This window comes from Mastigoproctus giganteus, chromosome 9 (genome assembly GCF_048544385.1).
Source record: "Mastigoproctus giganteus isolate SK-2022 chromosome 9, ASM4854438v1, whole genome shotgun sequence".
NCBI lineage: Eukaryota > Metazoa > Arthropoda > Arachnida > Uropygi > Thelyphonidae > Mastigoproctus > Mastigoproctus giganteus.
In genome coordinates this window covers 45517384-45543960 of record NC_143583.1, presented here as the reverse complement: position 1 = coordinate 45543960, position 26577 = coordinate 45517384, and the positions used below count along the sequence as shown (strand labels likewise).

At 38.6% G+C, this 26577-nt stretch overlaps 1 protein-coding gene across 1 annotated transcript in view; it reads right to left on the bottom strand.

Annotated features, from left to right (window-relative positions):
* Nucleotides 1-26577, bottom strand: part of PolE1 (DNA polymerase epsilon catalytic subunit 1) — a 650197-nt gene that overhangs the window by 368082 nt on the left and 255538 nt on the right. Inside the window, 1 exon segment of the mRNA XM_090380641.1 lies at nucleotides 19962-20106. Within this exon segment, the coding sequence (XP_090236767.1) occupies nucleotides 19962-20106 (145 nt within the window).

Below are 26577 nucleotides of genomic sequence, written 5' to 3'. Positions count from 1 at the left end.
CAGCGGACCAAACCTATTGGTAACCCTTTGGGAGGCTTCTGGATCAACTAGTGCAGTGGTGTCCAACCTACGGCCCACAGGCCGAATCTGGCTCGTGAATAATTTTTATACGGCCTGCGCGGAAACTGAACTAAAACAGCATGTTAGAGTCGCACCACTGCATGTACAGGCAAGCAAGCATCAAGTTCGACTGTATCAAACGTGTACAAGTCGTCCAGTGCAGACATATGTACGCCAAATACAATTACGTAAGCATCAATCTTTTCATATTGTGAAATTCTACTATTTTGATATAACTTGTTCATTTTATTGAATTATTGCACCTTCAAGATGGTGGGACTTAACCCTGGATATAACCTCCATGCACATGCACACTGTGGGTGTGCAAGTGCATGGAGGGATCGAGGGGTCGAAGTGTGGCGTCCACACCACATGGAAGAATGCCACCCCTCCGTGTTACCAGGCAATACTATGTGGTAGACGACTCATCAACCGAAAAAATACCGCCATTTTGCTTATTGGAGACTTAAAGTGGTGGAACCCATGTTAGTCTCCAGAGCTAAGTTCCGGTCAACCCATCCCCATCTCTTCCATCATGCATTATGACTGATGACTTTTGAGGTTATGATGAACATCATGGCAAGATCCAATCTTCCTTACATTATCGAGGGTACAGATCTAAAACGGTATTCGCAGGACAGGCACTAGTTAGAACACTGGGTCGAACCTATTGGTAACTCTTTAGGAGGCTTCCGGATAAGCTAGTGTTATAATCTTGCTACCCCCTACTCTGCCATATAGCAACTGGAGGGAGTCCGAGTAGTGTGTATGCAAGGAGCATTGTCGAGGCCACGTTATGTCAAGGATCTGGGTATATTCTTACCATATGTAAGCCATATCCAAAAATTTCATTACTTCATACAGCATGTCCCCCCCCCCACACTTTTTCTTACAATCGAAACACCACGAATTGTCAAACTAATACAGTAAGCTTATCGGTGAAAAGATCTAAACCTTCAAAACACTTCCTAGTTCATTTCACAAATATATGTGGTCTCAATTCTAATCTCAATTATGTCCATTTCCAGTCCGCCAAACCTATGTACTTTTTCTGACAAAATCTCAGTTATCAGTTGATTCGACCACTGCTCATCTCAGTTGCCCAAATTATTCGCAGTATGATTCCTTTCGCCTCAAAGGTGGTACTTGTGCATATATCCGTTCCGATATTACCTGTCAGAGACTGGGTAATTTAGAATTTCCTCATTTCGATCTTCTCTGGCTTAAAATCTCTCTACCTCATTGTGTCAAATTCATCTGTTGTCTCTACCATTTTCCCAACTCCACTAATCACTTGGAGCTCTTTGACTTACTGTCTTTGCAACATGGCTTTCTCCAGTCCAACTTTCCTAACAGTGAGGTAATTTTCCTTGGTGATTTTAATGTTCACAACTCCAGCTGGTTTTGGTTTTCTAGTTACACCGACCCAGTTGGTCGAAATGTTGAGGCTTTTGCAATTACTAATGACCTTGCACAGATTGTTCATTTACTTACAAGAATACCGGACAATCCTAACCATACAGCCAACACACTAGATCTTTTTCTCACAAACAACTCCTCTAGGCGCCTCCGTAGCCAGGTGGGAAGGAGCAGCAGTGCGTAGCACACTCTTCTTGATTAGACCGGGGTTCGAGCCCGTCACCACCAAATACGGAGGATGCGGAAAGGTCAGGGAATGACCACCGCATATCTCGGAGCAATATGGCCTTAGTTGCTAATGCTCCTAAAAACCAAATAACAAACAAACAAACAACTCCTCTAAGTACATGGTCGAAGTGAGTGGTCCTTTAGGCACCTCAGATCACAACTTGTTGATTGTCTCTTCTCCAATGGAGCCTTTATCTCATGGCTATTCCCAACCTCTTATTGTTTGGCATTACAAGTATGCAAAATTGGATGACCTGCAAGATTTCTTTTCTTCTTTTCCTTGGTCGGATTACTGTTTCAAAACTTCGGATGTTAATATTTGCCCAGATCGTGTCAGTGAAATTATTATTGTAGGAATGGAATTCTTAATTCCACATTCAACCATAAAATCTCATCCTTTATCTAAACCTTGGTTTTCCAATAAATGTGCTAAGGCTGTTCAAGAGAAGAACGTTGCATATCGTAATTGGTTTGTATCCAAATTTTCAGATTCATTTTCTGCATACACCAAAGTTCGCAACAATTTTAAAGCAGTTATTAATCAGTCCAAACTATATTTTTAACAGGCTAAGAGTAGAAAACTTGCTTCTTGCCCTAATGGTAGCCGAGCATTCTGGTCTCTTGCCAAAGCTATTGGCTGCAACTTTTGCCCATCTCTGCTCCCACATCTGTCAAAACCAGATGGTTCTGTTGTCACTTTCGCCAAATATAAAGCTGACCTGCGAGCATCCCATTTTTCTTCCAACTCCTGTATCAATGATCTTGGTAAAACACCTCCCACCATTCCCAGCACCCTCCATTCAATGCCCCCTGTGGTCTTCTGTCAAAAAGATGTCAGAAGGATTTTGATGAATCTTAATGCTGAGAAAGCTCCATGTCCGGATGGTATTTCTCCACTTGTTCTGAAATCCTCTGCTCCTGAACTTACTCCTTTTCTTTGCCGCCTTTTTTCACTTTCTTATTCCAAAGGTGTTTTTCCTTCTGCTTGGAAATTTGCTCATATCCAGCCAGTTCCTAAAAAAGGGTGACAAATCCCTCCCCTCAAATTATCGTCCCACTGCAATTACGTCTACTCTTTCTAAAGTAATGGAGAAATCAATGAACCACCAACCCTTAAACTACCTAGAAACCTTCCATCTGATCAATGATCGCCAGTATGGATTCCGTCAGTGTCGATCCACTGGTGATATTCTGGCTTATGTTACCTGTTTAAGGACACATTCAATGGAAAAGTTCAGGGAAACACAAGCAGTTGCTCTTGACATCTCAAAGGCTTTCGATCAGGTTTGGCATAAAGGTCTCCTAAACAAGCTTCCATCTTATAGTCTGCCAACTGTTTTTTGTCATTGGTTATCCAGTTTTTTCTATGATCGCTCACTGAGGGTGATGGTAGATGGCTCTCTGTCTTCTAACTTTTCCACTAATGCTGGTGTCCCCCAAGGTTCAGTTCTTTCCCCCACTCTTTTTCTCTTGTATATTAATACCTTCTTCAATTGACTGGAAATCCTATCCATAGTTTTGCCGATGATAGCACATTGCATTCCACTTTCTATTTTGAGAAACCTTTCCCTGCTCAATCAACTTCTGGAATATCCGCTACCAATTCCTTAAATGTTTATCTCCAGGTAACTCTCCAGTGGGCCAAACACAATTAGTTGATTTCAATTCTTCTAAAACTCAGTCTTCTCTTACATCTCGCAAAAAGGATTCTTCTGCTCCTATGGTTATCTTTGGTGACACAGCAATTTCTAGGCAAAATGATATCTCTCTTTTGGGGATTACCGACTTCTAATCTCTCCTGGCACAAGCACATTACAAATATTGCTTCCTCTGCATCTAAAAAACGGTTTTCTCTTTTACTATTGGCATTACTTTTTTTCTAAACAGCTGTTTTCAGCGCCTCCGTAGCCAGGTGGGCTACGGAGGTGCCGAAAGTAGCAGCAGTGTGTAGCACATGCTTCTTGATTAGACTGGGGTTCGAGCCCGTGACCACCAAATACGTAGGATGCGGAAAGGTCAGGAAATGACCACTGCATATCCCCCGAGCAATAAGGCCTTAGTTGCTAATGCTTCTAAAAACCAAATAACAACAGCACAACCAGCTGTTCACTCTGTACAAATCGCAAATCAGCCCTACCATGGAATATTGTTTCCATATCTGGGGAGGTGCCTCCAAAACCTCTCTCAGGCTTCTAGATTCGATTCAGAAGAGGGCAGTTAGGATAATTAATGACTCCTCTCTATCAGAGTCTCTCCACTCGCTGTCTCACAGACGTACTGTTTCTGCTGCATGCCTTTTCTACAGATTATTATTATTATTATTATTATTATTATTATTAATAATAGCCATATGGTGCAAGGAAGCCTGAGGCTTATGCTGCACCGGCCAAAAAAAAATTCCCTATTACCCTGAGAGAGAGAGAGAGAAGTAGAAAGGAATCACCAAGAAAGAGAAGAATGATGATATCCAGCTCAGGACCCTGGGTGTGCCAAGCCCATACTCACCAGATGTGAGCCCCTGGGGGTAATATTTCCATGGATGCTGTTCTTCTGAATTGGCTTCTATAATTCCCGCTCTCTCTTTGAAAACATTCCAAACACGTGCTGCCACCAGCCAACATCCATTTACTGTCCAACTTCAAACTCACAGAACCAACTTTTCATCTTCCTTGTTTATTCATTCAACTGCCATTTTCTGGAACAACCTTCCTTTGTACGTATTTTCTGAAAATTACAGTTAGAAATGTTCAAGTCTAATGTCAACAAATATCTTCTTTCGTCTTCTCAATTTCCAACCCAAGCATGGTACTAAGTACTATAGTTTCTAATACCTCTCATGTTTGGGGTTTTCGTAAAAAAAAAAAAATCCTGCATACTGCCCTTGAGGATTTCATGAAAGACTCCAACAACCAGATAACCACTGGTGTTAGGGGACAGACTGACTCCCTCTGAACAAAGTCAGAGACAATTCTTTACCATACAAACCTAAAATATGAAACAACTACTGTGAAACTGGAGGCATACCTAGACGGTGGGGCAAATAAAATGCAACAGTGTGTCCCATCTTATACACAAGCGCTGAGGATGCCAGCCAGTGAATCAACCATAAAAAGCAGTGTGCCTGCTATAAAGAAAAAGACTTTGCCAAAACAAGCACACCTGGTAGTACTCCCACCAACAACCACTGAGGAAAATCAAACAAGTGAACAACTAAAGATGCAAATCATGACCAACCTAAAAGAGGGATTCGAGAAACCAGAATAGTTGGTCAGGAAAACTAGAAATGTCAGAATCCTGATAGAGACAGAAACAAATGAGGAAATGCAAAAAATTTCATTAATACCAAAATCACTGAGCTGGGGCTCACAGTGACTACCCCTAAAATAAATGGGCCCTCAATAGTCATATATGACCTGACCCCAGACCAATTAACAGAGGAAATCTATCAAAGAAACCTGATTTCCACTCTCCCCGATCAGAGAAAGGACACACTGCTGACACCAAAATATTCAACCAATATCCAAGTCCAAGGAAGGCACTCAACAAAACTGGATAATTGAACTTGTGCCCATAGCATGGAAAGTATTAAACACCCAGAACAGTGTATATGTAAATTGGGGCAGCCACAGTTTCCGTGAACATGTGGCTATACCCAAATGCCTCAAGTGTTGTAAATATGGGCATACAATGCACCCAGACTGATCCCAAATGCGGCCACTGCTTGGCAAAAGGCCACATTTACAGGGTTTATTGTTTGTTTGTTTGTTATTTGGTTTTTAGGAGCATTAGCAACTAAGGCCATATTGCTCCGGGGATATGCGGTGGTCATTCCCTGAACCTTTCCGCATCCTCCGTATTTGGTGGTCACGGGCTCGAACCCTGATCTAATCAAGGAGCATATGCTACGCACTGCTGCTCCTGCTCACCTGGCTACGGAGGCGCCACACTTACAGGGATTGCCCAAACTGACACAATCTGTGCCAACTGAAAGAGTCTGAAGCTGGACTGTGCCCACTCAATCAGGGATAACAAGTGCCCCACCTACCTGAAAGTTAACAGCTCGTTCCAATCCAGGCTGGATTACGGGGACACATCTTAGAGGATACAACACTACAGAGATAAAATTTCTGCAGATCAATGCACAGAGGGCCAGTCAGGGATCGCGATGGCAGATCAGATCTGTGTTAAGGCTGAAAAAAAGAATGTAGACATCATGATAATACAACAGTCATACTCACACGTGAAGGTAGTCAAGGGGATACCTCCTGACCTACAAGATAGTACAATTTGAGGACGACACCCGGTGGGCCACAGTTGCAGTCAGAAATCCAGATATTACCATGACCAAAATCACACAGTTTTGCACAGCCTGGGCTGCATGTGCCCACCTCACCACAGCTCTGGGGGCATTTTATGTTATTGCCCTCTACTGTTGCCTCAGCAAAGACAACACCTTCACCATAAGATACCTCCAACTGGCTGCTGATACCCTTTCCAACACTAAAATTATAGTTGGTGCAGACGTGAACTGCTGGTCACCAATGTGGCAAGTCACATGCCAGACAGAGAAGGCACCAGAAAAGGAACTAGACTGGAAGAGTTTCTTGCAAATTCAAAGTTGACAGTGTTAAACCAACCAAACAATCTGCCCACATTCAGTAATACACTGTAGGAGGCCACCATAGATGTCTCCTTGGCTTCCAGGAACTTCTCTAATAATATTACCGACTGGTCCATCCAAGAGGCCAGGACAACGTCCAATCATCACTGAAATCTCAGGAAAATAGGTGGCAGGGACTGCCAGAGTAAAATATAGAGCTACTGTGTATCTGGTCTGCCTCCATGGGGCTTAGTGTGGGCAATGGTGGGTCCCATTAGGGGCCCAACGGCTAAATGGCCAGATGAACAATGGTACACAACACTACCCCTCCCAAAGCCCACACACTTTTAAATCTCTGGCCTCAATACTGTACTGTGTAATATACATTGACAATGTATATTACACAGAGATGGGGGGGGGAACCACTGGTGCCGTGAGACACAAACACACTATACAGGGGAGAGTTACACATTACACTTACAGTATCCATACATTTTTAGATCTCTGGCTTTTACAGCATACTATAAAAGTAACACACGACAATGTATACTACGCAGAGATGGGGGAAACTCCTGGTGTTGTTAGACCCTAACTTTACACATATACATTTATACAGGGGAGAGTACCTTTTTGAATGATTTCATTGAAGGTATGATGCAACACTTCGATAATATAAGAGCTGCTGATTTTGCCATGAAAAGAGGGAAGTTATCATGACCACCAGTTGCTTTATTAGGAATTTTATTTATGGTTTTCATAAGGTTTTCTTTGGTAATTGTGATGATTGTTAGAGGTGTCTTTCTTAGTAAGTTTGGGATGGATTCTTCTTTTTCTGCAATTCGATGAAGGAGGTCAGCTATTCTCATCCTGTTTTCTTCGGTTGCTAATTGGTCAGGGACAAGAGGGTTGTTTAAAATTTTTTCTTGAACCATTCACTAAAGATCTCAACAGTCATGAGACCCCTTTTTCTCTTATCACTGGGGAAATATCCTTTTTCCCAGTTTTAGCTTTGAAAATACAGCTGCATAATGTGCTTGTCTTTTCAGCTTTATGAAGTGAACACTTTTTTGTACTGAATGCGGTTATTAGGATGGCCTATCCTCAGCCACTTCCTGTAAAGTCTTTGCTTTTTACGAAAGCCATATTTAAGCTGTGGATTAAACCAGTTTTTGAATTTTTGTGAGCTTTAGGGCCAGTAACTGGCTAGCTTCCTCTGCAGGCTTCATGTTTAATTCTTACCATCTGTATTCTCGAAGTTCTTTGAGGGTGCTATTTGGTTTGATATATTTTGCAGAAAATGTCATTCTTTGCATGCCATGTATATATTAAGTGCAATAGCATCATTAATACACAGTCATTTCTGAATAAACAGAATATTTATAAGGCGGCATCATTTTAAGTTATATCTCATATTGTGAATAACTTCACAACGAGTTGCCATGATATTGCACTACTTTGAATAAGTAATGTTTCACCTAAGGAGAAGACTAATGTTACTTATTCTCAGATAGGTACCACCACCCAAACGGCACCGTTTCAGGGCTATTTGGCCCTTCTTCAGTGGGTGGGTAGGTACCCAAGTGATGCAATGATGGCAAAACAGTTATGAAGTATAACTCCACAATATGAGAGATGCCTGATGGTGTATGATGTATTTAGACTAAGATGCATTTAGGGCTAAAGCCTCAAGCTGCGAGCAAATTTTAACGAGTATTAATGATGCTATTGCATTTAATATATACATAGTCTAAATTTGCTCGCAGCTTGAGGCTTTAGCCCTAAATGCATCTTAGTCCAAATACATCATACACCATCAGGCATCTCTCATATTGTGGAGTTATACTTCATAACTGTTTTGCCATCATTGCATCACTTGGGTACCTACCCACCCACCGAAGAAGGGCCAAATAGCCTAGACAGTCCCAAAGCAGGACCAATAAAGGGTCCCTGAAGGGTTAATTCCATAGAAATATCCGGAAACTGGAAAGCACGTCTGGTCTAACCAGTCTGCCTACCTACCCACTGATGAAGACTAAAGAGCCAGAAACGGCACCAGAGGATGATCTTAATCATCTTTGCAGGACTCTGACTGGGTAACAACAGTCCCCGTCAGGGGGGGTGCATTGCCCAGCCGGGGCATGGAGCTCTGAGTTCATACGAATTATAACTAATTATCCCTTTCATTCTTCTACGGCATCTTTTCCTCTCCCTCTCTTACTGTCACTTTCCTACCTCTTTTTTTCTTTGCTCAGTCTTATAGAGATATTGAGGATAGCTGATATCTTTATCCCATACCATATTTCAAAACGGTGCCGCTTGGGTAGTGATACCTATCTGAGAATAAGTAACATTAGTCTTCTCCTTAGGTGAAGCGTTACTTATTCGAAGTAGTGCAATATCATGGCAACTCGTTGTGAAGGTATTCACAATATGAGATATAAATTAAAATGATGCCGCCTTATAAATATTCTGTTTATTCAGAAATGGCTGTGTATTAATGATGCTATTTTTTTTTTATGAAAACCCCAAACACAAAAGGTATCAAAACCTATAGTACTTAGTACCGTGCATGGGTTGAAGGAGAAGAATGGGGGGGGGGATGCCGGAAACTTTGCTCTAGAGACTAAACATGGGTTTCACCACTTCAAGCACTTAATATATACATAGTCTAAATTTGCTCGCAGCTTGAGGCTTTAGCCCTAAATGCATCTTAGTCTTTGCATGCCATTAAAATGTCTGCCTTCCCTCTGATTGGCTCCAGCAACATTGAGTGTGGTCTCTACAGCTATGCGATTGGAGTCTGATTTAAAGAGAAAGAAACTGTCTGGTAATCTAATCCCTCTAGTTGCTGGAGTTTAGCCCATTGTTTATCTTGAACACCAAGTTTTACTCTAAAATAAGCACAATACACATTTTTTACAAAGGCTGTAATATCTGGGTGTGCAACAACTTGACAACAGTAAACTCAGCAACAAAAATTATTTTGAAAAGAAATTTATATACATGTTTTCATTTAGGATTATTATAAATTTATTAATGGAAATTTGTTAAGTCAGATATATTAGTTAATATGTTATTTATTAAGAATACATATGTTTATTAGAAGAGAATTTATTGTGTCGTTAGCATTAGTAAAGGGACATGATGCAAGAAAGCAAGCTTTAAAAAAAAAAACCTTCTCATATCACCCATCCACTCACTCCAAATATTTGTCTAGTTCTGCCTTGAATCTATTTAAGCTATCAACTTCTACAATGGACAGATGGAAATTTGTTCCAGAAATCAACCACCTGCTGGCTAAAGGCAAACTTCCGCACATCTATCCTACAACTGTCTTTCCTCAATTTGAATTTATAATTTATGCCCTCTCAGGAAATTATTCTGAGCAAGAGGAAGAATCCCATCAGCATTGAGCATGATCAAACCATTCAAGGCTATACACCTCAATCAGATCACGTCACAGGTTCCTAGTCTCCAGACACTGCAATTTGCAAAACTTAAGCCTTTCATCGTAAGAGCAACCCTTTGTTCCATTCACTAATCTTGTTACCCTTCTCTGTACTCAGTCCAACAGCTCTACTTCCTTCTTAAAATGAGGCCTCCAGATCTGTATACAGTACTCAAGGTGTGGCCTGACCATTGCCTTATACAAGGCGATAATCACCTCCTTATCCCTGCTAGAAAAATTCCTGTATATCATTGACAAGACACCATGAGCTACTCTTGCAGACTGTCTTCAAGAGTAGCTCCATATCTGACTCCATATCTGATTCCATATCTGCCTGCACAATTATTTCCAGGTCCTTTTCATTATCTACCACTGTCAGTGTAGTAAACAGTCAGGCTGCTGTCATAGTGAGAAATGCAGACTGTGTGGTAACACAAATTGATGAGTTGTGTTTTACTCATGGAGTCTGTGCTGAGATCTTGAGTGAGATTGCTAGCATATATATGGTAAGTGTATTCTGCCAATTCCGTGATGAACTGCAGCCTTATTTAAACTATATTGAAAAAGTGGTAGATGTATTACAAGGAAAGAAAATTGTAATTGGTATTGATTCAAATGCAAGGTCACAACTTGGGGAAGTCGCGAGACTGATACTAGAGGAAATCAATTAGAGGAAATGATAAGTCAGAGACTTAATATTGTAAATGAGCTGGGCCAGCCCTCTACCTTTAGTACTATACAAGGAGAATCTAATATAGATTTAACATTAATACAGAAGCCTTGTGGAATAAGATATGGTGTTGGAGGGTTAGGGAGGACTGGACTATCAGCAATCGTAGAGGTATCAGTTTCGAGATAAGTGATGACAGGGTAGAATGTAATACAGGGTTTGAAAAGAGATTTGCAAGGAGTTCTGAGAACTGGTAGTGTTTTGAAGAAGAGATTACAAAAAGACTTAGAGATAATAGAAAAGAAATAGATAGTAGCCTGGCTGGAGAAAAGGCTGAGAAAATAGTTAGTATTATATATGAAAGTTGCTGCAGGTTTATAAGGAGCAGCACAAAATTAAAAAGGGTTGTTCCTTGGTGGAATGGGATATTAGCGGAAATGAGGAGAAGAGTGAACAGGGCTAGGAGGAATTTCCAGAGGGTACGGAGAAGAGGAATAAGTGAACAAATGGAGGATTTAAAGAAGCAATACCAACAAATAAGACGAGAATATGTTGGTAGAATTCAAAAAGAGAAGAGAGAAGCATGGCAAAACTATCGAGTTTATAGTACTATTAAATTAGAAAATCAGAGTACGAGAGACGGGAGTCCTCCATGCATGGTTTGCCCTCCTCATTGTTTCCTATAGATCAAATAAGTTTGGATAGTAGAGAACAAAGACAAATTAGTTCTTATTAAATGAAATTAAATGATGAATATGTGGGGGAGCAGGAAATTGAAAGTTTACTTATGGAGGAAGAATTGAAGATAGCACTGGAGAAAATTAAGATAAAGAAAGCACCAGGCAGAGATGCTACCCGAAATGATAAAGAAGTTTCGTTTGAAATTTGGAAAGGAATTGGTAGAGTCATATAATGTGTGCTTAAATGAGAAAATCTTTCCTAGTTGTTGGAAGGAGGCCCACATTAAAATATTATTAAATAATAGAGAAAAAGAGAGGATGGATCCTGGATCATATAGACCAGTGGCATCATTGCGCCGGTTATTGCAAAGGTTTTTGAAAGAGTGTTGAATAGATTGGAGGGATACTACGAGAGTAGTGGAATGAGCAGCCCTAGGCAGTTTGGCTTTCAGAGGGGCAGATCTACTGAAGATGCTGTGGGTAAAATGGTGTCATATCTACAAGAGACCAGAAAATTATGTCCTGGGTATATTTCTTGACTTTAAGAGAGCATTTGATCGTATGTGGTGGCCGAGCTTTCTTGAAAGAATGAGAAAAATGAAGTGTACTGTGCAGTTCTATGGAGTTTTAAAAGATTATTTTAAAGATAGGAAAGTTACAACTGTAACAAAATATGGGAAAGTTACTCAGGAAGAAACAAGAGGTGCTCCACAAGGTTCAATCATAGGTCCCTATAGTTGGAATATTGTATTGGATGAGCTACTGGTTCAGGAGTGGGTAGGATGTAAACAGGTAGCATATGCTGATGATTTGTTAATAATGGTGGTGGGAAAGTCTAGGAAAGAATTGGAGGAGAGAATTAAGAGGGCTATGGGACAAGTGGAGAAATGGGCTGAGGTTCATAAAATGGAGATATCGATGAAAAAAACTCACATGGTTCTGTTCAAAGGGAAGCTCAGTGAAAGAAGAAGGCCAACTGCAAAAATATTTGGTACGACGATAGCAGCATATGCCCCCTTGGTCAAGTACCTAGGAGTTTATGTGGATAAAAGGATGTCCTTTATGCCTCACATGCAGAAATTGAGATAAAGTGAGGTCGATTTATTTAAAAATTAGGAAAGTCACAAGGGTAGTCACAAGAATGGGGAGTGAAAGGCAAGTCCTTAGACCTCTATAAATGTATATTTATACCAATTGTGACATATATGGGGTCATAGAGTGACTAACAGCCATGTTAAAAGAAGTCTTATTTCAGCAAAGAGATTTGCCCCTCTGGCGGTGACATGGTCCTGCAGAACTGTTTCAAATTATGCTCTGCAAGTTATTGCAGAAAAGGAACCAGTGGATCTGATTATACTTAAAAGGACAATGGAATATGCAATTAAGAATAATAAGAGAATAGAACTTATGGGAATAAAATCTTGTAGAGAAGAGGGAAGAGAGTATGGAAGACACAATTTGAAAGTAGAAAAGAAAAGGTTACAGCAAGATATAGATTGTATATGGCAGGAAAGATGGAGCAGTTCTGCTAAGGGATGTGTTACCTTTGCCTTTCTGCCCGCGGTGAAAACTATGAAAGAGATTTCATCTTGGTCTGGTCTAGGAATGTTCCAAACAATGTTAATAACTGGACATGGGTTAAAGAAAAGACTAGTAGAGCTTGGTGTAGAAGAAAATCCAATGTGTATTTGTGAGATGTTAGAGAATACAGAGCATATTTTATGGCAATGTGTAAAATTTGATATACCAAGGAATATGTTAATTAGGCAGATTGGCTCCGACTCATACACCTGGTGTGACTTGTTTAAGAATAGAGAATGGAATGAAGCTTTTGCTGAGTTCACTGGAGAAGCAAGCAGGATTAGACAGTTGTAAAAATTTGTATATATGTAAATAGTGTTTTTATAGAGTTGAGATTTAGTTGGAATTGGAATTTATTGATCTTATAGTTTATAGTTGTATAAAAAAGGAAATGTTGAAAAAAAAAAGTATAAAATACAAAATACAAAAATATATTGATGAATTTGATTGTTTAGAGTTTTATATTGATTTTAAAGTTTATAGTTCAATAAAATAAAATATTGTAAAAAAGTATAAAATACAAAAATACAGGGTGTTTCAGTTAAACGTTTCAGAACTTCTAAGAGGGGTAGGGTACATCCTGACAACTCGAAATCATATAGCAATGTGGGGTCGGAAATGCTTTCCTGAAGCGGTGTTGTACACAGAAGCACCATAAAGAAAAGAGACCGTAAGTGAGAAATCGTTTTAATAATACATGAAAAGAAGCAAAAGGTACATGGATTAAAGTAAGTGTTCGAAGTTTCTTCCACGGGCTACAATGCATGCCTCACATCTCCGACGCATGGACATCCGAACATTCTGGAATACTCCAGGCGAATTTCGAATTTCTTGAACAAGAACACCAAGTTAGTAGGATGGATGATTACACGAACGCAGAGTTAGTCGATATGCATTTGGCGTACGGGGCTGCAAATTGTAGTGGGCCAGCTGCACAGCGTTTGTACGCGGAACGATATCCGATGAGGCGTATTCCCAGTCATAATTTCTTTGCAAGACTGCACCAGAGGTTAGCTGAGAGAGGTTCATTTGAAAGAGCTGACAGGGACAGGGTAAGAACAGCACGGACTCCAGCCGTCGAACAGAATGTGCTGCAGCATGTACAGGGGAATCCAAGAACGAGTACACGAAGTCTAGCAAACGCAGTCGGGATTTCCCATTGCAGTGTCTGGAGGATTCTCCGAGAACAAGACATGCATCCGTTTCACGTGCAGCGTGTCCAGACACAGCAACCGGAGGATTATGCACCTCGTATTGCTTTCGCACAGTGGTACCTTGGAAAATGTGCTACAAATCCCCTTTTTCCTGCTGAAGTGTTGTTTTCCGATGAGGCATCCTTCACAAGGGAAGGAATTTTCAACACGCATAACGACCATATCTGGGCGGTCGAGAACCCGCATGCAATACGACGTCGTGCAGCACAGATTCGATTTTCGGTCAATGTATGGGCCGGTATTATGGGAGATCACCTCATCGGACCTTACCTGTTACCGTGTCGTCTAACCGGACCTATCTACTTGATCTTTCTGCAGCAAGTATTGCCACAACTTTTGAGAGATGAACAGATTTCTGCATCGACGCAACAGACAATGTGGTTCCAACACGATGGAGCCCCTGCCCATTATAGCGGAGATGTTCGTAACTACCTGGATGTCACATTTGGTCAACAGTGGATCGGACGTGGTGGTCCCGTGCGTTGGCTTGCTCGGTCACCCGACCTATCATGTCTTGATCTTTATTTCTGGGGTCATATGAAATCGCTAGTTTATGACACCCCTGTTGACAATGCTGAGGAGCTGGTTGCAAGAATCGCAGTAGCTGCCGAAGAAATTCGAAATTCGCCTGGAGTATTCCAGAATGTTCGGATGTCCATGCGTCGGAGATGTGAGGCGTGCATTGTAGCCCGTGGAAGAAACTTCGAACACTTACTTTAATCCATGTACCTTTTGCTTCTTTTCATGTATTATTAAAACGATTTCTCACTTACGGTCTCTTTTCTTTATGGTGCTTCTGTGTACAACACCGCTTCAGGAAAGCATTTCCGACCCCACATTGCTATATGATTTCGAGTTGTCAGGATGTACCCTACCCCTCTTAGAAGTTCTGAAACGTTTAACTGAAACACCCTGTATATTGATGAATTTTATTGTTTAGAGTTTTATATTGATTTTAGAGTTTATAATTGTATAAAAGAAAATGTTGTAAAAAGTATAAAATACAAAAATATATTGATTAATTTTAAATGTTTAGAGTTTTAATTTGGCAGGAACAAGAATCACAATTTATAGAAGTTTGCCTTTGAAGTTTAAAGTTTAATTGAGCTTTAGATAGCGGATATCTGCCTCTTCTGGGTAGGGGTGGTAACATATCCAAACAATGCTTGATTTATGATACGGAGGATATGATTAAGGATCAAAAGATTAAAATTGATAGGATAGAGAAATAAAGCGCAGATGAGCTTATTGCTCAGGAAGCGCAGGTACAAGTAGGTGTTAGGACAGTGATGATGATGTCAGTGTAGTACCACGCAGTTGATATGTTACTCTGGGGTTACTGCTTCCCATATGCAGTACTTTACATTTGTCAATGTTAAACTTAAGTTGCCAACTGTCAGCCCATCTGCTCAACTTTTCTAGATCCTGTTGCAGCAGCATACTGCTGTTAGTATCATTAACAACCCTGCCAACCTTCATATCATCTGCAAACTTGGACATTAAGCCTGATATACCATCATCAATATCATTAATAAATACAGAAAACAACAATGGCCCCAACACTGAACCCTGGGGGACTCCGCTAATAACGTTAGTCTATGAAGAGCAGTGTCCATCAATTACCACTCTCTGTCTTCTCCCATTCAACCATCCCTTTATCCACAGCAGCAATTTGCTTCCAATGCCACACTGCTCCAATTTGTGCAGCACTCTTCCATGTGTAACAGTATCAAAAGCCTTTCTAAGATCTAAATTACTATTATTATTAGCTATATGGTGCAAGGAAGCCTGAGGCTTATGCTGCACCAGCCAAAAAAAAAATTCCCAAGTTCCCTAAGAGAGAGAGAGAGAGGGGGGGAAGGGGGAGAGGGAGAAGGGGGAGAGATAGATAGAGAGAGATAGATGGGAAGAGAGAGAGAGAGAGAGAGAGAGAGAGAGAGAGAGAGAGAGAGAGAGAGAGAGAGAGAGAGACAAAAGTAGAAGGGAATCACCAAGAAAGAGAAGAACGATGATATCCAGCTCAGGACCCTGGGTGTGCCAAGCCCATACTCATCAGATGTGAGCCAATATATGATATCAAAATTATTCTTTGCATCCAGTTCCTTTGTGACCACATCATAATATCCAATCAAACTGGTTAGACAAGACTTCCCCTTAACAAACTCATGCTGTGTCTGAGCTATAACTGAAGTCTTTTCTAGATGATCCTGCAGTGCTTCTTTAACCAGTGCCTTCATTAATTTCCCTGGAACAGACATTAAACTAACAAGTCTGTAATTACCTGTGCTGCCCTTCGATCCTCCTTTGTGAATTGGGGTCACATTTGCACATCTCCAGTACATGGGTATCTCCCCTGAGTCCCAGGAAGCTCTCTCTTAATTATGGCTAAGGGTGTGCTTACTTCCTTTGCTGCCTCCTTTAATATAACTGGATAGCTCCCATCCACCCCAGGTGCCTTTCTTATGTTTAATTTCAAAAATTTCTCCTCCACTTTACTGTCAGTTACCAGATGTTTCAGATTAAGTTGTGAAAGAGAATCAAGATTTCTTTTTGCGGCAGTATGTTTTGAAATTGGCAAGTCTCCTAAGATGGAGATTTCAACAGATGGATTGAGATTACTGGTAAGCAATGCAAAGAACTAATTTCTTGAATCCCTGGTGTGCTTAGGAGGCAGATATATAAGACAGATTTATAATTTTATTTTCCCATTGAAAAAGGTAGTACAGGTGGCTTCAAAATTATCTCATTTGAAGAGGTGTTCCTTTGTAGACTAATATTCATCTTTATACAGGATCATGGTTCCTCCACCGCGTTCTTCAGTTCTTCCAGTGGCAACACATTTATATCCAAGCAGATTAGCAAGAATATTTAGTTGTCTGTTATTGTGTAACCATGTTTCAACAAGGCAAATGTAATCAAAGTCAGCCATCATCGTGCAGGTTTGTAGCATGGGAAGCTTGTTGGAAATGCTTGGAACATTCTGGAAAAAACACCACACATTGGCAATCCTGTGTCTCAGAGAGGGGAGAGGATTTGGTTGCTACTGTGATGTTTCAGATGGGCTATTTGATCTTGATTTTATCATCCATTTATCCCTGTAGGGTTTAGATGGATGATAAAATCAAGCAACTCTGCCAGCCAGTCCTGAAAATTCAGAAGTAATGAGGACTGTCCCATTGCACAAGTGACAACAAATGAGGCATAAGCAGGATGCCTCATTTTTAATTGTTTAATTTCTACTATTAATTCAAACTCAATTTACACACCTTTGATTGACTGGGCTACATTGCAGGGCCTGATCTGGAGATAAAGATCTTCTCTCATGTAGGAATGGCTGTAATATTATATTTTGCCAGCCTATTCAAATCTCGGTTGTGTGTGCTATGAATGTCAGTACCAGGACCCTTGTGATTAGAAAAGCAAGGTGCTGTACACTGCCAGACATCATTACCAGTAGTGTGGGTCCCATTCAAGGTGTTGCCACTTGTTTGTAGCAAAGGTGAATGTGAAATACTATTGCAACTGGGGTCCTGTAGTCTGTGGGGTACTTCCCCTTTCTTGTTTTTCTCTCTTAAGTTTACACTGATGATTTGCTCAGCAATGACTGAAATAAAAGCAGGTTCAGGGGAATATGATGATGGGACAGCAAGAATCTCCAGACATGAGGGACAGAGCCTCAAAGGCAGCAGAGCTCTGATAGTTGTCCACTGCATCTTCTTGTGTAATCAGAGAGGCACTTGCCAAACCATTGGATGACAACTGGCTTTGTTATTAGTGGTGGGAGTGTAATCGACCTCACAATGGAGAGAAATTGACTGCTTTGCTAATGTTCACACCTGGTTGATCAGAGGATGACTGAGGAGAAGAAGTGGGGCCTGTAACCCTTATTCTTCTTGTGGGTGAAATTTTCCAGGCTATCCATCTTCTCCACCAGTCACTTTATATTGTGTAGGATTTTGAGATTTTGCACTTTAAGCAGGTTGTTTTCTTCTTGTAGGGTGCATATGAATTTATAGAAGGAAAGTAGTTGGTCAGAGAAGTTTGCAGAGATCTGAGCACTAATCTTCTGTAAGATAGGGTAGGTTCTACAGACTCGCTGAGCATCTTTGTAAGCTTATTTTTAGTAACTGTTACTACATGTGATGTTTCAGTGTGCTGCCTTGTGGGCAACATCAGTATTCCATGCCCACAATTTTTTTGGCAAGCATCACAACCAAGGATGTCCTGAATTGAGTCTTCCAGTATGAGGGAGTTGTTCTGGTCTGCAACCTTGCAGAAAGAGAGTTTTTCTATTACATCAGATAAAATTTGCTCTGTAGTTTGAATGTCTTCATCCATGTTTACCAGAACAGTTAATTCTTTTGAGCTGTCCTGTTGTTTTGCACATGAAAAGTAAATAAAATTTTGTTTCTTTGCTTTGCTAAGTTTCTTAATATTCAAGGAGGTGCAGTAGCCTCCAAAAAACTGACCACAAATAATACATTTTATTATAAGAATATCAGTTTTTTGACATATGCTACATATTTTTTCGATTTGTGCACTGCTAGCTTCAGCCATTACCGTTATGAGGGAGAAGGAAAAACAAAAAACAATGCTCATCCTTAATTAACTTTGTTGCAGATGGGCTGTAAACAGCAACAGACACCAATTATTGCTTTATTTACAGAAGCTCTTTCTGTAGCCCTGGGCTATCCTTGGCCTTATGTGCGATAATAAAAATGTAAAAAGGTGCTTTATCTGAAAGAGCAAAATGAAAATTGACATCACCATTGGAAAGGGCTCCCTTCTAGCAATCTAAGAGTATAAAATATTGTTGGATTACTAATACTTGAACATAAAAACTGAGGGACTTAACATGAGTAAATCCTTGCACCACCACATGCAACTGCATGCTGATTTCAATCCTTTAAAACTCAATCCTATCTTATAATTTGCAAAAAGGATTCTTCTGCTCCTATGCTTATCATAGAAGACACTCTGATTTCTAGGCAAGATCATATATCTCTATTAGCGATTACCCAATACAGATATATGATCTCTCATCTTCTAATCTCTCTTGGCATAAGCCCATTACAAATATTGCTTCCTCTGCATCTAAAAAACTGGATATTCTCTTTCACTCCACTCTGAGCATTACTTTTCTTCCAAACAGCTGTTCACTCTGTCACTCTGTACAAATTGCAAATCCACCCTAACATGGAATATTGTTCCCACATCTGGGATGGTGCCCCAAAACCTCTCTCAGGCTCCTAAATTCCATTCAAAAGAGAGCAGTTAAGTTAATTAATAACTCATCTCTAACAGAGTCTGTCCACACTCTCTGTCTCATAGATGTTCTGTTTCTGCTACATGCCTTTTCTATAGATATTTCCATGGTCACTGTTCTTCTGAATTGGCTACTATAATTCCCTCTCTCTCTCTATCTCTCTTCCAAAGCAGTCCGAACATGTGCCACAACCAGTCAACATCCTTTTACTGTCCAACTTCAAACTCACAGAACCAACTTTTCTTCTTCCTCATTTATTCATTCAACTTCTGTTCTCTGGAACAATCCTCCTCCATTTGTATTTCCTGAAAATTACAATCTACAGAAGTTCAAGTCTGATATCAACAAATATTTTGTTTCATCTTCTCAACCATCAAACCCATGCACGGCACTAAGTACTATAGGTTCTAATACCTCTTGTGTTTGGAGTTTTTATAAGAAAAAAAATGTGGAACTAATGATATCAGAAAAAAAAATTAAAACTGAAGACACCATTGAAATTATGATGTAATGCTAAGCAAATTGTGCATTCTTTAATAGGCACAAAGAGTGCAATCTATAACATGTAATCTTTATCAATTATAAGTTGCAGATGTGCAAAGATTAGTATAGTGAAATTTTCTCAGTGTGGCCCATATCTTTTTGGAAGCAAGTATCTTTACCACAGCAAAGATTATGTTGACCACTTCGACATACATCCACATGCTATATGATATTTCTTCAACAATAAGTCACAAATTCCAAGGAAGGATAAACAGTCTCATATAAAATATATAAATAATATACAGTACTTACTTGAACCATTATGTTCAGCATCGCTCCTGGATATGATATAGTTACTTTTGGCTTCTTGGAGTTTGTGGTTTCTAATGTATAATTCTCAGGAAATGACGCAGGTAACACACACCATATGCCATCTGTATCCAATTCAAGAGGACGTCTGCAAAACAGAATGCTTTAAATTTCAAAATGCACACATACATATGTAATATGTTATGTAAAGTATTTAAACACTAAGAGATATACTGTTTCAGTTTGTCTCCAAGGTGTACTAGCCTGTTTCCCAGGGAAGCAAACTTTGCTTGTGCAATTTGATTTTGTGTGTCTGTGTGCAGTACACACTTATGTGTTCTTTTCTCTTGGCAATAATGTAAAATTATATGACCAAAAGTGTTTGAATATCCCTCCATGAATACTACGTTCTTAACGGAACCAAATGTCTGCTGAATATGCTTAGTGTCTCAAAAACAGTGGCACGGCAAAGGTGGGGGTGGTGCAGCAGTCCGTCCTGGGTGCCAGTCAAAAAGGGGTGCCATCACTTGAAAATACGACAAGAAAAGTATTAAGTTTAACAAATTAATTTGAACTTTATTTTTAAATTTAGGCAAAAAAGCCTTTGTGCTCTGGATTCATATTAATCTTAAAAAATTATTGTGCCACAGAGCAAAAACGGAGCAGTTAAAAATACACAGAGCAGTTAAAAATAAGTTTAATGTTATGTCAAAATACGTTGATGTTCACACAAACAAAAAACACAAGTTAAAATAACACAAGCAAAAAACACAAGTAAGCTCTATGTGCGTGCCATGACAGTCATGTATGGTGAACTATTGTGTATGCAACAATTAGCTGTTAGAGGGGAATGCTTGCAGTTGTAGCTGTAATGCCGGGAGTGTTGTAAATGCCAACGTTTGTCAGCCAAGAGGATGGTCGTCTCAGTAATGGTATGGCCACAACATCATCTGTTTTGGTTAAAGGAATCGCTACAGCATGAGATGTGCAGTGACTCCAACCAGGCACGACATGACCTTAAGGTCATGTCGTGCCTGGTATAAAAGGTTGCGAGTGTGGTTTGTAAATTGTATTAGTTACCAATTCAAATCATTAAAATGCACTACACTTTCATCGTTATCATATGATTCCATTATAAGAATCAATTTTAAACGCCTTTACGATATTTTTCTGAAGCACATTTCTGGAGGTCAAGACCATAAAACAATAAAAACAATTTGCACTTTCCGGTATATTGGGTTTTTCTGTTAGTGCAAGCAATTATAAACGGGTGGTAAACTTGATGTTATTGCATTTGCGAAAATGCCAATAGCTGGAATTGTATGGTTTTTTTACGTTATTATGATGAAATGTGTTTCCCTTTATTGAAATCTTCAATCACAAAAAACATAAATAAATTTTCAGAATCTTCTCTTCCTTTTTCATTCCTTTTTTTTAAGCTTCATAAACTTGTTACTCCATGCAAATCATGTTAGTTGCAATTTGTGTGTGCCATTAAAAATTGCTTAAGCATGCAATCACGAAATTTATAATTAAAAGAGATCATCTTGGAAACAAATGCCTCTTGAAACATTTCTAAAAAAGACGACTCCTTGTGCAACAAACCCAACGAGTGCTGAGCCAATAATGAGTGATCAATGAGTATGTGTTTAGTCAATGATGATAAAGAATAAACATTCTTTAACATTTGTAAGTCGTAAATAATTTCTCTATTATTATAATTTGCTTGATTTTACAAGCTACATTTTCATTTCTTTGGATAAATCAATCATTGTTTAAACATAAACTAATTAGCTAACTAATTTCATTGTTGAGAACGTAACCCCTATTTTTAACCTTATAACTATGTGAAATAAATTCCTGCTTTACAAGCGTGCTAAGAACAAATTAACTCGTAAAGTTGAGAACTACCTGTTTTTATTAATATTTTAAAATTTATCTTTCTTCACTTAAATTTACAGTTGTTAGTTGAAATTTCTATTTGACACAATTTAATTGACAAGATACTTTGATTTTAATATTAACTGACTGTAACTGTAATACTTGCGTTTAAAATTCTGGTATGTTATTAAGGCACATAAAATTGGGGATCAAAAAACATATTCAGCCTTTACATTGTGTTTAGTTTAACCATATTTTTTTTTTACAAAGTTCGTCTTACAAGTTAGCACTATATTTTTAGTGAGGGGATTTATACAAAGTATACAGGCAAACCTTTGTATTTCCTGAAAACTCATTTTTCATTTCTACTTATTTTAATATAAGTACAAAATGAAATGAAATCAATCGAGTGGACTTCAATAGATAAAAGCAAAGAAAGCAAGAGAAGAAATTATTCAAGCAATGTCTGGATCATTGTTGAAGTATGTTACACCTTCAACATACAGCAATAGATATTCAGCATGATAAGTCAGAAGGGCAAGTACAAGAGTCATATCTGCTAGTGGAAAAGAAAATAGTGAAAATACACGAAATTCTGAAAAGGAAGAGAAAATAAATATATTTTTTTAGAAGATTCTGAAAAGGAAGACGAAATACATTTTTAAAGTATTCCACGTCAATTTTTGGCCTATCCCAGTACCAGATAAAATAAACTTGATAAAATAAACAAAGATAAATAAAGATAAAATAAAATAAGATAAAATATAAATAAAATAAAATAAAATAAAATAAGATAAAATAAAATAAAATAAGATAAAATACAGAGGATTCTGGTTATTTGGGCCACCGGTTAATCGGGGCAAATCTTAAAAAACAGAACCCAATTGAGAAAATAGCCAGGGTTTACTTCGCTTAATTGGGACAACATGCTGTTTAATCGGGGCAGGAGACCGCAGAACTGGTGATCACCCTACGATTGTCTCCAACTGAACCACATGGTTCGGTCCGATTTCTGGAGGTCACAACCATAAAACAATAAAAACAATTAGCGGTCACCTGTTTATTGGGCTTTTCTGTTAGTGAAATATATCATAAACGGAGAGTAAACTCGATCTTACTGAATTTGCGATAATACCGACAGCCGGAATTCTGTGGGTTATTATGGTGAAATGTGTTTACACTTCCATGGAATCTTCAATCATATAAAAAAATTAATTTTCAGATCTTCTCTTCATTCCTTTTTAAAGCTTTGTAACTCGTTACTCCGTTCTGACTTGCGCTTATCGTGTTACTTGCAATTTGTGTGTGCCGTGTCCTTTGTTATTGATTGTTTATCTTGTTACTGTTTTAAATTTTAACCCCCACCCACAAATGTCAGTGAACAGAAATGTCAACTAGTTAGTATGTACATATTACAGTACGTATTAATTAATTCGATTATCAGTATATTCTTCCGATTTTAGGGTATCATTTAATTTTTTAATTGGTAAGGTAATAAAGGGCAAATTTGTGATTAATATATCTTTACTTTTATAGCCTGTGGATAATATTCCTCCCATTTTTGCTAATTAGAATCGCTGTTTAATAGAATTAAAATTCAATTCACAAACCTGATCACAATGACCGCCGCTTACTACACATCGTATAGTGAACGGTACTTTACTATGGTGACTCCATCGTAACGTGATTTGATTGTACAGTGAACCAATTGTAAAAGGGGGTGGGGAGTACATTGTATTTTTAACTATTTACGTGAAACTTTGGATAATTGGGGCAGCCACTTAATCGGGCCAAAATGCACTAGTCCCAATGTGTCCCAATTAACCGGAATCGACTGTATAAATAAAGATAAAATAAAATAAACTTGAGAATTTATTTTATTAAGAAAGGCAATGAATGTTTTCAAAATAAGGACGGAACTTTTGACACATTGAAAGAGCCAGAAAAAAAAATTAAAGGGAAATGTCGACAGCTAACAACTTCCTGGTTTTATAAGACACTGCCAAATGGAGAAAAAATTTTAAGAACATGGATGGTTTATCCACCATCAACAGGAAATTTATTTTGTTCTTGCTGAAAACTATTTTCATTAAAGAATAAAGAAATAGAAACATCCAACTTTATCACGGGATTTAAAACCTGGTGGAAATTAAACCCAAAGGTTTCTGGCTATGAAAATAGTGAACAGCATCTCTCATTCTTGGAGAAGTGGAAAACCTTAAGTGCAGTGTTGAAGTTTCAACAAATTATTGACCACATTCATCAGACAGTACTGGATAAAGAAAGAAAGAAATGGAGAGATATTTTACATCGGCTTTTAGATGTAATCTTATTTTTGGCTGGTCAGAATCTTCCTTTTCGTGGACATGATGAATCCATATTTTCTACAAAAAAAAAAAAAAAAAGGAAATTTTAGAGAAATGGTAGAGTTGCTATCAAATTATGACCCTGTTTTAAATGAACATATTTTAAGAATTGAACACTCATCTGATAGGATAGAACCTTCATATTTATCGCCAGAGATTCAAAATGAATTTATTAACACTTTAGGAAATTATGTGAGAGAAAAAATAGCCAATAATATAAAACAAGCTAAATATTTTGGAATTCTATTTGACAATACACCAGACATATCCCACACTGACCAAATGTGTGAAGTAATTAGATATGTTCACATTGTAGGTGACGAGGGTGAAGTGCAGGAGTCATTTTTAGGCTTCTTCTCTACTGTTGGAAAGACCGCTGCCAAACTTACAAAAGAAATTTGAATAATTAAAAAAAGGATGGACTGGATATAAATCTGTGCATGGTCAAGACTACGACAATGCAGCAACCACAGCAGGAATTCATAGTGGGATCCAATCTAAAATCGAGGAAATTAATCCCAAAGTATTGTTTATGCCCTGTGCAAACCACACATTAAATTTAGACAAAGTGCATTCATTTGCAAGCATTTCGTCATGTGTAACTTTCTTTGGAACACCTTTAATCTTTCTTTTCAGTCTCTCCACACTGTTGGGAAATAATGAAAAAACATACAGGAATGTCAGTCAAAAGACTTCCTCAGACAAGGTGGAGTGCACATAATGAATCTATAAATATGGTAAAAATGAATTTTGAAAAAATAACTTCTGCTCTACACACACAATATGCGAACCTCAAAAGAATATAGATACCAGAGGGAACTTGAAATTTTATTATCATCCATTTGTGATTTCTCTTTTCTAAGTTATCTTTCTTTCTGGCATGAAATTCAACAAAAGTTTAACCTTACACAAAAATATTTACAGTCAGAATAAGCCTGGAAAAAAAAAAAAAAAAGACAAAAATTATTTATTAATGAAGAAAGAAATAGAATTGCAGAAAGGGCTCTTCAATTCGCAAATACAACTTGTGAGGCAATGGGCATTTCAATAGGAAGAAGAGGAAGCATAAGGATAAAATAACAAATGTCAGGAGAAATGACAAAGGATGCTATACTATCACCCCACGAAAAATTAAAAAGAATGTTATGTTGTTTGTTATTTGGTTTTTAGGAGAATTAGCAACTAAGACGATATTGCTCCGGGGATACGCGGTGGTCATTCCCTGACCTTCCCACATCCTCAGTATTTGGTGGTCATGGGCTCGAACCCCGGTCTAACCAAGAAGCATGTGCTACGCACTGCTGCTCCTGCCCAGCTGCCTACGGAGGCGCCTTAAAAAGAATGATACAATCAAACTTGATTATAGCAAACATGGAAATAATGAAATCTCGGCTGTAATAAGCAAAAAGCCATAATAACTTTAATTTACGCATATTCCCACACAATCGTTCACTGTTATAACAAGCGTACTACACGGACATACTAAACAAATTTTGGTAACTATGCAAACATTCTTAATTGCTCGGTTCGTCAAAAAAACCAAATTCTTGGAAAAGATGAAAATGAAAGGGGCGACTTAGCTTTATGACCACCTGCATTGGATTAGTGGCCAGTTTATGACCTTGTCCTTCCAGGGATGGGGACCTATACAATAGTGCATTGCCCTCTTTCTTTGTCCTCTTCAAGTGTATCGACATTGAGGAAGAATGAAAATGTTTACATATCGGCACTGGAAAAGAACATAACAAAAAAAAAAAAAAAAAAAATTTACAAACTGTGAGGTTATAAACGTTGATGAAACATTGCTTCAATGGTTCATCACAACAAAGCAGTGCTGGATTTTCAGTAGAAGATCTGATCTTGAAGGCTCAAGCAGAAAAATTTGCTAAACAATTTGGACACAACGATTTTGTATGTGACAATGGTTCGCTGAATCTATTTGAAAACCAACATAATATCGTTTATGCAAAAATTGTGGGGAATCTCAATCTGTAGATCCAATAATGGCAAATGAATGAATTGACCGTGTTTAGGCAGAAATCAGGAAAGATTTCAATGACGAAGATATCTACAACAGTTGTGCTACTGCAACAGGATCTAGAAAATTTAGGCAGATGGGCTGAGAAGTGGCAACTGAAGTTTAACATTGACAAATGCAAAGTACTGCATATGGGTAAGAGTAACCCCAGAGGAATGTACCAACTGTGTGGTACTACACTTAAGGTGGTAGAAAATGAAAAAGACCTGGAAGTGATTGTGCAGTCAGATATGAAGTTTTCTGAGCAATGCAGACAGGCTGCCAGAACAGGTCATGGGGTATTGTCAATGATGTACAGGGATTTTGCTAGCAGGGAAAAGGAGGCGATTATTCC